Source organism: Dendroctonus ponderosae, unplaced genomic scaffold (genome assembly GCF_020466585.1).
Source record: "Dendroctonus ponderosae isolate FM_Combo_2020 unplaced genomic scaffold, Dpon_F_20191213v2 Dpon_F_20191213_3, whole genome shotgun sequence".
NCBI classification, from domain to species: domain Eukaryota; kingdom Metazoa; phylum Arthropoda; class Insecta; order Coleoptera; family Curculionidae; genus Dendroctonus; species Dendroctonus ponderosae.
Genome location: NW_026018508.1, coordinates 2,104,569 through 2,121,942, shown reverse-complemented (window position 1 = coordinate 2,121,942; position 17,374 = coordinate 2,104,569). Strand labels below are relative to the sequence as shown.

Genomic DNA, 17,374 nt, shown 5'->3' with positions numbered 1-17,374 from the left:
AATATTTAGAAGAGTTAGTGTCACACATTAATTATTTGCACAGTCAAACTCAAATTTACAAAAATGTTTTGCTTAATCTACCTACGCCAAAAATATTCCATACAACTGAATTGAATATTAATAGTTTAAACAAATCATCATAGTGAAGAAACCGGTAAAGCAACAATAAGTTATGTCCTTACCAATCTTCTTTTTCTTCTCTTTTGTCCTCTTTCCTATAAAAACTCAAAATTCCGTTATTGAAATTCTCTGGTTTATCTGGAAACTGTAGCAAAGAATTTTGCTGTAACAAAAAAATTTTCGTAATTTGAAGCAAAGATCGTAATTTTCCTTTTTGAATGCTTAAGTCTTCCAATATGCTACCAATTACACATGGAACAATTTCAAAATAATGCTTAATAACAAAGTTGAAATTCGATCTTCAACTATTAATATATTCTAGACATTTTTCTCACCTCAGTATTCAAACTACCTTTAAGAATAAGGTTTTAGAACATTTGTTTTCATATTTCGATCATATTTCAGCGAAATTAATAAAAGTAGCAGAAGTGTTAAAGTTTTACTAAGGAGCAATTCTCTTACGGAGAATACACTAATCATGCAATTATAATACTACCGTAAGCGAACATTCCGCCGTTATGAACATGTACCTAATTTGCACTTAGGACGCCGATATAATTACTGTCGGTACGTTCAACAGGAAAAGTAACTAACAACAACAAAAAATTGTTTGAAGACCGCTTGATGTAACTTCAATACGAAATATGATGCAAAGTTTCGCGCATTATCAATTAATGGTTGGTCTATTATAGGTCTATTAGTGGTGCTATTCTTACTTTCTACAGTTCTTACTACTCTGTACATCTTCAAAAGTGTCCAATTACATTATTTATATCTGAGCTATTTTTTTTGTGTAATTGCTCAGTAACAGTAAACTTAGTTGTTTCTACCGGGTGTCCCATCGGGGACTGCCGAGATCGATATCTGGCAAACTGTAATAAGGACAAATTTGAAAATTGGACAGTGTGCGGAACTCATTGGGGAAAGCGGTCTAAAATATTTTCAAGATGGCTACACTTCCATTTATACCAAAAGTAGGTATCACTTGCTTATTTTAAATAGGACGCATGTTATGTTAAAAATGACAGTTGAATTCACTCGAATAATTATTTTCGTTGCCATGACGAAAGTGACCATTTTTAATACAATCAAATGTCAAAGGAATACTTACAGCTGTCAGTTACGTTTTGAAAATAATTAGTAATCATGTCCAGACTCTTAAAATGTAAAAACGAAGAGTATTTAAACTGATTTATTATTTACTAAGAATGTGATAAAGCTATATCAAGAACACGAGACACATTTGCCATTCGATATTAACAAAACAGAAGTCTTCACGCTGTGCTGTTAAACAAATTATAGAAAAAATTGCAAGAATTTGGAATACGTTCAAAAACATAGTGCATGTTCAATTTATAAGGGCAACCAGAAAAATAAGAGAGCTCTGGATTTAAAAAAACTGGTTTTTGTTCTTGATATAATAGTAATTGATAATATATAAACGGTTCTTAATATAACTTTATCACATTTTCCATAAATAATAAATCAGTTTTAGTAATCTTCGTTTGTATAATTTAATCATCCGGACAATAATATTAATTATTCCCTAAAGTTAATTAACTGAATTAATGTAAGTATTCCTTTGGCATTTGATTGTATTAAAAATGGCTACTATCGTCATGGTAACAGGATTAAATAAGACAAAATTATCAAAAAGGGGGGTTTCCATTATTTTAGGCGGTTTTCTCAACTTTGTTTTGTTAAATGTTGTTGAAATTCCATTAAAGTAAGTCCTTTTCAACGAGAAATGCGGCTCAAATCAAGTAGCACAAATTCCTTTATAGGAAAAATTAATAATCATTCGAGTGGCTGCAACTGTCAGTTTTTACATAAAGTTTCAAATATATCAAAAACGGTTTGACTTATGGATATGATATTATAAAAAAAAATTATTGACCCCATGGAAACTATACAATCTGTTCTACAGAACAATAAGTAGTCTTTGTGACTTAAAAGTAATCAGATGTAGAGGTGATTCTCCAGCGAAAATCTCTCTTTCTTGTTATTAGAATTATCTAAATAGTTCCTATTTTGCCGACATGTCTTAACAATTAGACCGGTCAATTAGGTCCGTATTATAAATGAATATTTACAATTTGAAGTATAATTGAAAAAATATATATAGGGTGTTCCATTTTAAATAAGCAAGTTGATACTTACTTGTATTGGCCATTTTGAAAATTTTTCAGATCGCTTGTCCCCAATGAGTTTCCAACATTAAAATGCACGCTTCCAAATTTAAAATTTCTCCTAATTACAGTTGCCAGATAGCGATCGGGGAGGTTCTCGGTGGGACGCCCTATATAATTATGTATATATAGTGCCAAAATGGAACGGACAGTATTTGAGCACTTCATAGTGCCCTATTTTGCTTTAGAACATTGTATTAAAAAAATAGCTTGGAAGCCAAAAATCCAATATATGCATTGTTCGGACATGAGTAACCAACTGATGCAAACCGAAACGAGTAAAAGTTTTAAAAGGGTATTGAAAGCGACAAAGTGTTTTGTTCGAATATTTTCTTACTATGTAGAAAAAATTAAAAAAAGGTCAATACATTTTTAGAAATACTTAATACATAATATCGTACTTTACCTAAGTCACAAGCCTGAATTTGGAAATCGTCGTTGCTCAAATCAAAATGTTCGATAATGTGTGTGAAAAAAATATGTAAAATCACTAATTTAGCGCCGGCATTGTTTAAGCTTTGCAAAATTGCACGGGTCAGAAACTTATCGGACCATCATCATCATATGACTTTAATAGACTTTCGGCGTTTCCCAACGAACAATTGAGGCTCAACATGCGTGGTTCCGTTCCAACAAAGCAAAAAATCGGATGTGAATGCAGTTACTTTTGAAACCAGTGTATCGATAGCTAGTAAATTGTTAATTTCTAATGTAACTGTTACCTTTTCCTAAGTTTTGCAAATAAATATCAAGATGATTTCAAATTCATGTTTTCTAAGACAGGTGAGTAAGAAAACAAAATTTTGTTATTTAAATGATTGAAAGTTATTACACTTTTAATTATATTTATTGAATTCTGATTCCCACTTATTCGCAAGTTCACAATATTCATTTGATGAACAGACTTATAAATTGACCTATTTAATTCATACACCCATTGAATTCATTTTTAAAACTATATAAACCTTGGCCCCCTTCGCACAAGTTAGATGCTTAAAGGGAAACAGACAATGAAGTTATAAAATTAGAAATTCTAATGGCAAAAGAAAAATTCTGAAATAAAAATGTGGTAATTCTTGTATAACCGACAAACTACTTTGAGTACTTCTGATTTGATATTTTCAGTTGTTTCAACAAGTTGGAACACCAATGGTGACCTAGCAAAAGTTATTTCAATTAACACCCCGTATTATATGTAATTTTTCTTAGATATAAAACGACTTATGTTAATCAACATTATTACTTCGTTCAATTTCAGTATTTGAGAAGGAACAATTAAACCCGTTAAAGGCCATATGTGTATCTACATACTTCTGATGATAGTAATTGTCGATCATTTCTAAGTTTTAACTACATTTCCGTCCTCGCAATCGTTTTAACGGGTTCGCCAAGTGTCATTAAATTAACAACAGAAGACGCAGGTCTTGCTTAAGCTCAAATGTGTATACTGAAGTCATAAAGCGTGATTCCCTAATTAGAGTTTTTTCAATTTAAATTTCAAAACTTTAGTGTAAAATAATGTTCAGGAAACACAGAAAATAAAATTAATAAGGAGTATTTTTAATGTGTAGCTATCTCAAGAAGACCTTTAGGTATCACGCATTGTTTCCTATTTACTCTGTTGAAAATGTACTAACTGCATGGTTTATAATTTGCTGCACAAATCTTTTCATAATTAATATAGACGCTGTTTCATGTCGATTATCACACTACCTTAAAAGATTAACGCAGTTTGTCGAATTTAATTTATWAATTAAAAGCGACCAATGGTTTTTTACCAAATATTTTTTRTCTCAATTGTGACTTAAAATTAATTGTAATTGTCATGTTCAGTATTTTTTCTGTTTCATTTAGTTGYATACAATCGTTCAAGACTATCGCATTAGCCACAARATGGACATAYAGCATTCTTTATTTATTTTAAAACAATACCTACGTTGTAACATTRAGTGCAGATTTTGGAAAACTTGCTATATTGATTTATTARTACTASTATTTTAAGTMATTTTAAGAAGTGCCATAAAKTATCAGTCTTCCCATGGCGATTCTTACGAASACTTAATAACATACTTTCTAACATAATTTAAACTCCGATGGCGGAAAAAGACGCAATTGTTTTAAWYTYTTTGGCTGCAGCAGCCAAGRGATTYTGAAGTGTGCTTCACTGTAGATGGAGAAAATCAATGTCTTATTTTCATTAAAGGTACAACTATCCCATGACCTCAAAGTCTCAAAACGGTAATATRTTTCAGGTGYAATACACTGATGGGCAAAATTAGCGCACTATCTATAAATTTTAAAGAAAAAATATTATAAACCCTACATACTTTAATCAAAGTTTAAATTATTGTGTTTTAAAATAATATGAGGTTGTTTGGAAAGATAAATTAAAACGAAACATGAGTCACTAGTTTATCAGATTTCTGGTTAACATTTATGAAAAATAAATTTTGAAATTCAGGTAAAGGTTYCGTCTTTAACCGATTCAATAGCGTGTATTGCCGCCTCTAGCTCGAATAACGTCCCTTAAACGTCTTGGAGTGCCAATAAAAGCTTTGTAATGAATTCTCGGGGTATGTTGTGCCATTCTTGAAGACCCGCGTTTTCAAGTTCAGCCAAGTTCTCAGGGGTAGGATCTCRTCGGCGAATACGTCGTTTGCGCTGATCCCACWCTAATCGTTGAATGCCAACCTCATTAAGATATTCGCGGACGATCAGAGCTCGGTTCAGTCTGACATTATCATCYATAAACAAGAWTTTGTTGCCCATGTGAGATGCAAAAGGTGCAACGGCTTTCTAAAATCTATTGAATCTACTTCTGGRATGTTAATGATCTTCCTCGGATCACCACAAGKTCCGTACSGACCTCCAAATAAATGCCACGCCAAAACATTATTGAGCYATCACGGAAAGYCAGTTGRATAAACATACATGCTTGGCTGTATCTTTCTCTTGGTCTTCTCCAAACAAAAACTYGCCCCTMCGAAGATTTTAAACCCACTCTAACTTCATCAGTAAACAAGAYTTTCTTCCAGTCATCYAAATCTCAATMCACGTGTTCYYGACAACGTGTTTGCAGGATGTTTTGCACTCAATYYCGATTCATTGAGCCTTCTTCTYACMGTTTTGGAAGAAATTKCAACAATTCGGGCATTTTGAATTTGAATTTTTTATCTTATTTCCGGTAAKAAACCAAWTTCTTAAAGTTTGCAGTCGTATARAACTATCGTCCACTTGGTTTGTGGATCTTAGTCRGCCTTGCYCTGRTCGTCTAGCATGGCAACCTGTTTCCCTAAAACGACGAAGACATCGAACAATGGTGGTGTGATAAACACTTAACCTTCAGGCGACCTCACGTTGGGAATACCCTTCTTCCAACAAGGTGACAATTTTGACCGCATCAAACTCACTTAGATTTACATATACACTTTAGTTACACACATAAGTTAGGAAAAACGCAAGAAAATTGAATCTAAAACAATACCACACTAGCTGAAAACAATGTTGAGATGTTACAAATGAAACAAAACAAGTAGAAACTTGCATTGGAATGAAAATAAAGGGACCAAAAACAATTGGGGCTGTACATTGTTACTATGGTTACGTTATTTAGCAGCCTACTTGGGGAAAAATGATTTATTCAAAAATGAATAGGTGGTGCGCTAATTTTGTCCATCAGTGTATATAAAACTTGAAAAACGTTTTATCGAAACCTTAAAACTCTTTCTTTCCTCTGGGCAACAAATCAACAAATAGTTAAAGTTATAGATAGGCTTTTTATATACGTTCAATAGTTAATGCCCTTTTTAAAATATGTTCAACTTGGTTTAAAACTATGATTTTTACTGGAATTTAACATTAAAACTTACTTAATTGAAGATTTTGCTTAAAAATACATAGCAAGGACATTGTACAGGGTGAGGCAGCGACGCGAGACCCCCTCGTAGATCGTACAGAATTAGCGACTGAAAAAAAAAACGTTTACATGAAAGTGTTGTGGTTGTTGCCAAAGTATTTTTCTGTTGCTTTGAAGCATATAGGGTAGCTCAAAATAAAATTTTGACAGTCAAGTTTATTTTTTTAATAAAACAGCCTACTTTTCTTATCCAAAATCAAGTTCTACATTGAATTCTCAGAATTTTTTGTATGACATACTATGTGACTGAATTCAATCGTTTTGGGTACAACAGAATTTAAACATGGGAATGCAAGAAAATGTATCCAGTTTTATCGAGAGTTCAGGGGTAGGGATATTTTGACTTTATTGTTGAATACTCACTAGTATTTATAATCAGGGCCACTAATTGTCACATTGATCAGCAGTTTTTTCTTGTGATTATAAACATGGCTAACAACCAAATATTTCCGATTAGCGAGTTATGTGATTTGATTCTCACTATTGGTGAATATCAATGCCTAATAAAAGCGGCTAGTCGACTATAAGCACTTAAATATCCCACTAGAAGACAAGTTGCCCGTGGAGTGCTGCGGAAAGCCCTATTTTGTTTTAGACAGACTGGAGTGTAAGATATAAGAAAAGTATGAAAAGGGAGTTTATTGTCAGCGAAGATCAATAAATTGACATGATCGATAGCCAATGTTCTTAGTGGAAGCCAACGATCAGTAGTTAGGATTATAAGCAAACATATATATTAACCGTACCACCTCGACTTAACTCAAGAGCTTCATGGAGATGACTTCAATTATAGACATTTCTGCAGTTGGTTACAACTGAAAGTTCATGACAATACATCATTCCTGGCCGAAATTTTATTTACAAACGGAGTCAAGTTTCGAAGTAATGGAGAGGTAAATAGACATTTTGACAGACAAGTTTGATATTTCCCAAAACTGGCACTTCACTCTTGGTGAGACGTAATGACGTCATCGGTCCTTTACTTGTGGGGGATTTAATAATAATAATAAAAAAAATTTCAAGTTTAATGGATTGCTTTGGATCAGTAAAATCCTCCTATGGCAAAATCACATAATTGGGGATAATTTCGAATTTTTTTTATGATTTGAGAAAATCGCCACTTGCTCGCTTATTATCGTTCGAAGCTAAAAAGCGAAAATCAACTTTTTTATGGAGGTTGAGACATCCGATCGACTGAACTGATTAGGTTTAGTTCATTTCCTTTTAGTAACCCAGATATATGTAGTTTTTAGGAAACAATACTTTCGCGATTTTCTCGAAAACAATGAAAACTGGGAAGTTCAAAAAATACGGTTGGATGGTGCTCGATGAGCCCGAGATTCTTTAAAGAATAACTTTTTCCGAGCGGAAGATTCGTTTTCGAGATCAAACAATACAAGAAATTACAAGACAACACCCACCAAAATGTTTCGCTATTTTTTTTAACTATTCCCTGACAGATGTTAGGTATACAAAAGTTACATGACAAATCGACTTCGGTTGTGTCAAAAAAAAGTTCTATGTGCGTTAGAGAGAGAAAACCAAAAGTTTGTACAGGCGCTTATGGAAGGGAAATTTTCAAAATTGAATAAATTTGTCAAAGACATTAGAATTGGTAGAAAAGTTTGGTCTGTCACTTGAATGTAAGACCCCTGTATCACAATTGATACTAAAAATAAACTACACGTTAATATCTACAACTTTTGTATGTAACATTTTTCTCTAAATTTTAAATTAGATGTTAAAATGGGGTGGCCAAAGTTCAATCAATAACCCTGTACATAATAATATGCATTATTATATTACATCAAATCCACAATGGGTACGAGGTATAGATAACCAGCGTTTGCTCATTAAATGTAAGAGGTGGAATATTGAATGATATGTTATAGGGCCCCATTGCTTCGAAGGTAGCTAAAATGCCAATATGTACTACTTGCTATTTTTTAACGAATAAACTTCAGAACTATTTAGAGGAAGTTCCTTTGAACATTCGCCCAAATGTTTGGGTTCAACATGACGGCGCTCCCCCACTTGGCCATTAATGCGCGTAACTTTTTACATCGATCATATCCTCATAGATGGATAGGAAGGGGCGCGGACATTAATTGGCCAGGCAGATCACCTGACTTAATTTCTTGCGACTTTTTTCTTTGGGGACATCAAAATCAATGGGGGATCATTTGGGGGTCAAACAACATTTCTACTAACTTCCTCCAACTGACCCCGACTATATGAAGCAGAGAGTCAGACGCGCTTTCTACGAAATATTCCCACAAATGCTGCAAAGAGTTCTTCATAACAACTTTGGATGATTATATACAGGGTGATTCAAAATTGGCGTCATTCCTCTGGAGGTGTTGTCTGGCGCTGTTATAGGACTACAGAAAAAATAGTAAAAGAAATTAATTGTTATTAAAACCTGAGAAATTTCCAAAAAACCATATCAGAAATACGGCAGCAATGTTTTTCAAGGTAACCTGCCTAATTAACATTGCGCAAATACCTGTTGCTTCGTAATTATTAAAAACTCCGGTCACCATGCAATTATACAGAGTGACAATAAGATAGACAAGGACAAACGGTAAATTCAACAAGATTTGTTGACTGCACAACGTACCTTCGACATGTCAACCTGTTCTCGTAACCTCGAATTCTGTAGGGTTTGGTGTTTACATAAATAATCCATACAACACCAAACATTGGAATGGTTAACTGCAAACAAGCAAGTGCCTGTGTAATCTCCTTATCATCCTTATCAAGCAGCTTCTCGTATTCAGTTAATTAACTCGTGCTCCATTTGTATCTCTTTGTGCTGTGTGTATCGTACAAACATGGTAGGAATGTATCCCTTCCTCCTGTACCTCCTTCCTCCTTCCTTTCTGTACCGTATGGGTTGGCTTCTGCTATGTTACTGTAGCATTTCCCCTAAACTAAGCGCATATCCGCAAATTCGTGAAAGGAAATTCAAAGTAAGTCACAGGTTGACAAATTATTGTTGTTATTTACAAGGGTTATCCACCTGTAACTATCTGCTAATGACAGAAAACATCATTGCCGCTGTGATTTTTCATCAAAAAATTGTAGAAAAGAACTTTTTGATATCAAAAATTTTCGTAATTTGAAGCAAAGATAGTAATTTTTCTTTTTGAATGCTTAAGTATTCCAATATGCTACCAATTAAACATGGAACAATTTCTAAATAAAGCTTAATAACAAAGTTGAAATTTGATCTTCAACTATTAATATATTCTAAAAATTTTCGAAAAAAAAAATTCAATATTTTTCTGGTACTCCCCAAGTGTGCCTCTATCACCCCTTAAAAGGAATGACGCCAATTTTGAATCACCCTGTATATTATATGATATAATGATGATATATGGGAATACTCAGGGACAATGGGAATACATTTGAATATTTGCTTTAATATTCTTTCAAAATTATATCGTTTATTTTAGTAAAAAAAAATGATAAAAATAATAAGTTAACTTTGGTTGCGCTCCCTTATTCAAATGTCGTTATGTCCAAAACCATCGAATTCAGTCACATAGTATGTTATACAAAAGATAGTTCGAATTCAATGTAGAACCTGAATCTGGATTAAAAAGTAGGCTGTTTTAGAAGAAATATTTTAGGGACAAGCACAACACTTTTATATAAACGTTTTTTTGGAGTTGCTATTTCCGTACGATCTAATAGGGGGATCTCGCTTCACTGGCTCACCCTGTATCACTTAATATTAATGTATGAAAAATTACGAATAACGGCCAAATTTTACACCTTTTAAATTCATTTTTTTAATATGAAAGTTAAATGGGCAAAGATTATTAAAAAACTGTGTCGTTAACAGAAATATAAACTTACAAACCATGACGACCAAGTGATGGGCGTTCAGTACTGGAAGAGAACTTTAACGGATATTCCTAACCGTTCACTACGTATGAAACCAAATGGAAGGAAGTTGAATTTTTAAAGCAAGGAAACATGCTTGATTCACCTACCCAATAATTTATTACAATCTCATCACAAATTTTATCAAAAACGTTTAGATAATAGTCTGCATTCAACCAGAATATCATGCTGAAAACAGATAATTGAGTTCGAATAACACATTCATCGAGGAACCCATCCAAACCGATTATGGATTTGTTCAGGCACTATAAATGAAGAACTAAATTGCAAACACAAAAATTTTCGATAATTAGAACAATCAGAACGTTTTTCCGACAAATATTATATTTTTCAGACGAGACAACTTATTGTTTCAACAACCAAATTATATAAAAATTCAAAACAAAATTTAAAATAGCAGTTTAATTTCTTCACAGTTGTTGGGGTAGGAAAAAATGATCAAATATATAACTTACTTCAATTTACAAGCTTAACCAGAACCACAATAATATACAGGGCGTTGTATAAAAATTGAGTGAATAGCGAAAAAATTATGAAATCAGTGAACTTATTTCCAAAGCACCTTGAACAGGGTGCTTACGTTTCAAATCCAAGCTTGTACATCATAAAATAAACGATTACGGATAGAGCGCTTCCTCAAAAAAAAGGTTTGTAGATTTATTGCATAATTAACAATAATACTGTATAAGAAAAACAGGCATATGAAAGTCGCATAAGTACATTGAGCGTTTTAGTCGATTCTGTTGAGAATATGACCGCGGAAAGTTTCACAGGTAAGTGAAAGCTTTAAATAATCATTTGAAGAGACAGGAATTTATATGGATATTTTCTACAGGCATTTTCATCGCATAAATAAGAAAATAATTTTTAAGAAAGGTAACGTGCATACGTTCTGAATCAAATCAGTTGGTGTACATCTTCTTAAATTTCGTGAAATCATCAGCATCTGTTAGCTGTTTTTAAACGTTTTCTAAGTAATACGATAAATTTTGATTAATCAACTTTTGATAGGCTGAATGACTCGGATTTATTTCCAGAAAATTGATGTTCTATATTACCTGCAAATGCGAATGCATTGTCTTTGGACCACGCAAACATTTATTTCTGCAATTTTCTGAAACCATGTGAGAGTGGATCAATTGATTTGGTTTTTTGCATGAATAGTTACCTAACATACAAAATAACAAATGTTTGGAAACATGTAATATCTCGGAACTATTAATATTAGATAGGCGAAATAAAACAATTTTCATGGCATATTTTAATGGCATATAAACAGACTTACACTAACGGATCACAGACAAAAGTATGACCGACAATAATGCACTTCTTTTCAGTGTAACAAACCATGGATAATGCGATAAAGTGCGAGACTCATTGTGCTACCGCTTTTTGCGTATTATTCTAGCATGGGAAATAATATTTGTATTATTTTTATAAATTCTTTAAGTGAACTTTAAAAACTGAAAACCAGTTACTGGAAATGTTAACTTTAAATTCGAATTCCAAAGTTCTCATTAAATACATAGGTGATTCATACATGAAAATAATATCATTAACGGCAAGTTATTTTCATATTCTCTCTAAAATCATTTACTTAATTACAAACATCATATAATGCTGGGCACCTTTATACTCGTAACCTTCCATGGGGCGTATAAGAATCCAAATTGCCAAAAATACTTTAAAAAAGGTAATTTTCTTACTACTTTAAATGTGGGATTAAAATATATTTTGCGCCTAGACTTTTACATTTGACTTGTTCATAGAAAAGAGAAAGCTTTTACTAGCCTGTATTTTCGCTAATGTATACGAATTACTTATATTAGCAATATTAATTGCTGCTCACCAAAACTTTACTCTCGACCGACTCCTTGTGATACTAGACAGTCAAAGAAGTTAAACTTAAAGCCAAAGTTTAGTTTTATATACTCTTATTATAATAAACTTTATTTACTTGCTTTGTTCTTTCTTCCGACTTGAACTCTCGTGCTTTTGATTCCGGTAAAGCGCTTAAAACGAAATTCGTAGAGGGGAGATTTCCTTGGCCATCGCCGTTAGTTGCGAAAGTACTGCAACTACACTGTTATTTACTCTTCGTCTTGAGCTTTTCATCCGGGTTTTGGTGCACATTGTTTTTACGCAGAAGTACTTAAATGATATTTTTCCCCCAAGTGTTGAGTGAAATTAACTTTGATAAACAGTTGGAATAGTGTCACAATGCAAGTTTTTGACCTCCTCAATGAACATGTAAATATACAGTTTTCCTATCTTGGCCTTACGACCAATTTAAAATTCAGTTTTATTTTCCGTTTTTTTTATCATTAAAATATTTGAAATCTTCCGGTTTCAGGTTTTCAGGGTTCATACCCTGTTAATATATGCACATCTCTGTATATTCGGTATGCAGTTTTCCGTTTCATTTTATTTACATTTAGTAGTATTAAAAATTAAGTCCAAAAAAACTCAGTATAAATTCACAACTTTTCAAATATTGTATTTAATATTTGAAATATAATGTTCTTATTCCGTTAAAGAATCATAATTAAATAAGAACAAATTTCAAAAATATTAAGTTAATTATGGTTACAAAAAGTTGTTAATGTGGGTTAACAATAATTATATCTATGAACCAATAAAGTGCACTTATTAACGTTGTAGAATACCAAATGTCTTAAAAATTGAAACATTTTCACACAAATCGACTGGATGACTTAATCTACTGGATTATCACTAATTGCGTTTTTCAAGTTCACCAGTCTTGGTAAAGTAATGTCAGTCACAAGTAATGTTTAATTTAAAAAGCAATCACTGAATCCACCAATTACTTTGGACAAGTTCTCAATCAAATCAAAATATGTTTGCATCATTCAGATTCTTATATTAATTATTAGTTTTGCTTATAAATGTTTGTTTGTTGTTTATATTAATATTTTTAGTATCATTCGTGTTAGATTGACAATCAACTAAACAAAACTCCTGTAGCTATTTCAAATCGAAACAAATATTCGCAATCAAAATAGAAATTGATATTGTGGGAAAATTCTCGATGACGTAAATTGATTAGTATTTCAATAGTGAATTTAAGATTAATTTAAAATAAAACAGTATGGTTGATTTAATATACATATAATTATTATAACATAATACGCGTAAAAGTAGTAAATGTTTATACTTACAGACTCGAGTTAGCGTATTTAGAAAAAGCTGCAAATTTAATGATCAGAAACCCAAACTAAATCGCAATATTAAATCTATTAAATGTGCTAATTTACAAATTGAAATTTCGCTAATTCTAATTAGGCAATTTAAGCTGTTAGAAAATTGCCAATATTCATGGTAGGTCAATGTTCTTTCATACAAGTTCCGCTAAAGTAACACCGCCGGTCAACTTGTGCTAATTTATGGTAAACTAATTTAGCAAGAAAGGTCTAATGTTTATGTCTTTTGTGCAACTGAACATATTTAAGCAATGGATTCAGTACATTGATTTTCTAAATGTGTACATAACAAACGCAATGTTTTCTTTTTTCCTTTTTGTTATTTAGCTTTATTGAACGTCGGTGTAAAACACCAGATTCATTTAGCTGTACAGTAAAATTTACATTTTTGAAAATTTAACATTTTACATTAAGTATTTTAAGTAAGTATGCTAAGTTCTTCCTTAGCTAAGTATGCTAAGTTCTCAAACGCAATGTTTTAGGTAAAACTTAACTAGAATTTTATTGATTAATTTAAAACTTTTAGTTTAAAAACAACTTTATTTTAAATTAAACAATTCTTAAATGTGGATTTTTAATTCTGACCGAACCTAACCTTAGACTGACTATCTTATAGCTCAATTCTTCAACCGAATACACATTCAACAATGTTGACGAGCGAACAAAACCCTGACACACGCCCCTTGCTTTTTAAACTTCTATTTAAAGATAATTTTGAATTATGACAAACAGGTATTATATTGGTATAAGAATTATTTCTTTAATAAAATGTGAATTTTGATTAATTGCAATTGCTCCTATTTCCTACTTTTTTTACCTTTTATAAGCAAAACGACTTAATATTCTTGTAGAAACACAGCTTATATATCATATAAAAAGTCAACTAGCGTTTTTTGTTGACCAGAAAACACATATTTTCGGTTAGTGAATCCAATGTAATTAAAACAAAGATATTTCCTAAAGAAAAGCAAATGACGAGCTGTAAATGCTCTAAAACTAAACTAAAACTTAAAAAAATTATATAGAAACTGTAGTATAAAGCATGTAATCTATAGATGTTATTATAGATGAATGATATGAATGATGAATATATGATATAAATAGACGCCCAAAAATCACAAAAACAAATCGCTTGTTGAGTGCTTTAGGGAGATATTTTTGTCTTGCGGGCAGAAAGTTGAACGTTCTATGGTTAAACCGTATTCTGGTTTCAAATGTATAGCTTTATTATCAAGACCGTGAACTTTCAGCCGATATCGGCGTACATTGATTCAACATGTACATAGAAAATGCACCTTTCAGCTTTTAACCCCTCAACCCAGCCCCGATCGTATCAAACCGTCACAAAAGCTATATTTGGATTGCAAAAAGCCTTGTATTGTACTTGAGAATAAATATGGAAATATAGTTTCCTCGTAAAAGTTCTAGAATAGCTCTTTTAGACATCAAAGGGTATTTTAAGGGTCAATTAAAACTCCATATGTCTCATTCATTTCCGGACTACTTTCTAAAAAACGTTAATTTATTGATTTTGAATTGGCATTCAAACTTATAACGAAAATTTGAAATGAAAAATCAATGAATTTACTAAAGAGCTGAAATCGAAAATCCGTCCGTGGCAATAAAAAACATTTTTTTTACACCTTAACTTAACTGCTCTTTCGCATTTTGTTCTCACTTATTAAACAATATGACAATACGCGCAACTTCCTTTAGAAATTGTTGACTTGGCTTCAGAGCGTTTCTGCTTTTCCCATGTAAACTTTTACTCCGTAAACCACGTCTCATTAAATTAGTTATTATCTGATTGTTTTTGCGAGTTGTGGGACCACAGTACATAAACTATGTAAGAAGTTCGCCTTAGTGGCACGAATTCAACTAACATACCGAGTCGAGTGAAAATATTCAAGCCGCAAAACGACTTTTTTGTTGCTAGTTTTACATTAACTGGGTTTTGAGTAAATAATTCATACATATATCGCATACCTATCACGCATCATGTTATTTATTTCCCGTTTTCTATTTTTACATTTTACTGGAAAATGGAATAAAATCGACATTGGCTGGGATTTGCCCACATTAATATTAGAATTTATGTAGCGCAATATTAATCTATTTGCTAAAGTTTTCCGGTACCTTATTGATATGAACTGAGGATATGAATGATGTATCTATTGTAACAGATGCGTATTGTGACGCCGCGTTTATACAGAAGATTGAAACATAAATACAGGGTGTCGCAATAAGGATGGTAAGCGGCTGTATCTTAGAAAATACGTGTTGTAGAGTGATCGAAAAAAAAAATTTACAACAAACTTGAGGAAAAGAATTTGCTGGAAATTATTTTGAAATTTCTCAGATGACCACTAGATGGCGTAATTGCAAACGGTATTTTAAAAAGTCGATTTTATACAAAAATTGTCCCTATAAGTGGTTTCACTTATATCTAGTAAGTTTGTCAAATAAAGCGTGGGAGGAGAGTCAAACCGCTTAATTCAAAGAAACCTGTAACTCCGAAACGGCTTGACCGATTTCAAAGTTTTTACTATCAATTGAAAGAGCAATAAAAACTTTACAATATGTGATATAACAACAATCTTACTCATTTTCGAAAAATGCGCTGTTCGAAAAAAATTATTTGTTTTAATTTTTCACAAATATGTTTTTCAAATGCTACCATCAAATTATTTTACACGAATTCGAAAGCAAAGGAAAAATGAATCATAGCGCAAAAACCGCATCTCAAAATAATTTCTGGAACCGATTTAATACTTGAAAATAATAAGGGTTGCCTAATTCAAATAACTAAAGTAGGAATTGTCTCTATCAGTATAGATGTTTTACATCTAGTAAGTTTTAAAATAGTGGGAAAAATAAAACAACATTTTTTCTTCCAAAGCCTACATTAATTATTTGAATTCTCACTCTAGAACATATACTTTCCAAGATACAGCCGCTTACCATCCTTATGACCCTGTACATATAAAAGCACATCTTTATGCTTTTTTGTAGTAATGCGTTCTTTCAAACTTTATTGTATTTAGATTAAGAAAAACAATAAATATAATTAGATTTATGTATTGCCTTATTACCCTAAATATTTTCATTGCTTCCACATTTTATTTTAGTTATGTAAAAATCCAACAAGCATTTAATTATTAAAATAACGAACGCAGTAGAAAATTATTTTATAAACTACGTAATCAAAATTTGAAGCCCCCAATAGTTAACAAATGCTGCAAACTCTGACTTTAAAGTTCCTGTAGTGGAAAAGATGATAACGTAAATGTAAATAATTTATCACTAGCAGTAGTGACATGGTTTTATAAATATACGGAAAACGCTAGCTCGTACAATAAAATGAAACCCAGTCTTTAAACGTAATTGAACCTAATTGAATGGACTTCTTTAATGAACTTAACTGAACAATTTTAGCCATTAGTGCACCTGGAAATGAATATTTATAGTTTTCCGTTATAACAAGTTATAAATTGACACGCTTGCATCAAACACTGTATTTGCTCCAATTGATTCGAAATTAGAACATCTATTATGTGTTTGTTCGCTAAATAACTGTGAACAAGTTTGTTAAAAAGCTCGGAATAATTATAATAAGTAGCATTCGTATTTATTATTAACAACTGTTGGAGAGAAGGCGATCAGCAGGCTGAAAAATACCAAAGCTCCGGTTAATGACACAATATCAGCAGAGTGTCTCAAGTATGGAGGAGAAACTTTTCTCAAACACTTGCACACCTTCGTACTACAGGTTTGGAAGAAAGAAAAAATACCAAGTATTTGGAAAGAAAGTGTCATCGTACCCCTACACAAAAATGGTGACAAACTACGACGGGCCAGCTATCGGGGATAGCTTGAGCAAATAATGTAATTGATAAATACGGGATATAAACCCTAGTCGGCCTGGTCCCTAGTAATACTCGTTAGATACACTCCCGACGAGCATCAGCTTGGTGACTCCCAATGTAAATACGATAAAGTCCTACATCAACTTTTCA

General features: G+C 32.2%; 1 protein-coding gene across 1 annotated transcript in view; it reads right to left on the bottom strand.

Moving 5' to 3' along the window:
• Positions 1 to 4,835: 4,835 nt before the first annotated feature.
• The window catches only part of LOC125502347 (tetraspanin-7-like), a gene marked incomplete at its 5' end in the record, with an annotated part of 17,382 nt that continues 4,843 nt past the window's right edge, over positions 4,836 to 17,374 (bottom strand). Inside the window, 1 exon segment of the mRNA XM_048664691.1 lies at positions 4,836 to 5,040. Coding sequence (XP_048520648.1) covers positions 4,836 to 5,040 — 205 coding nt within the window.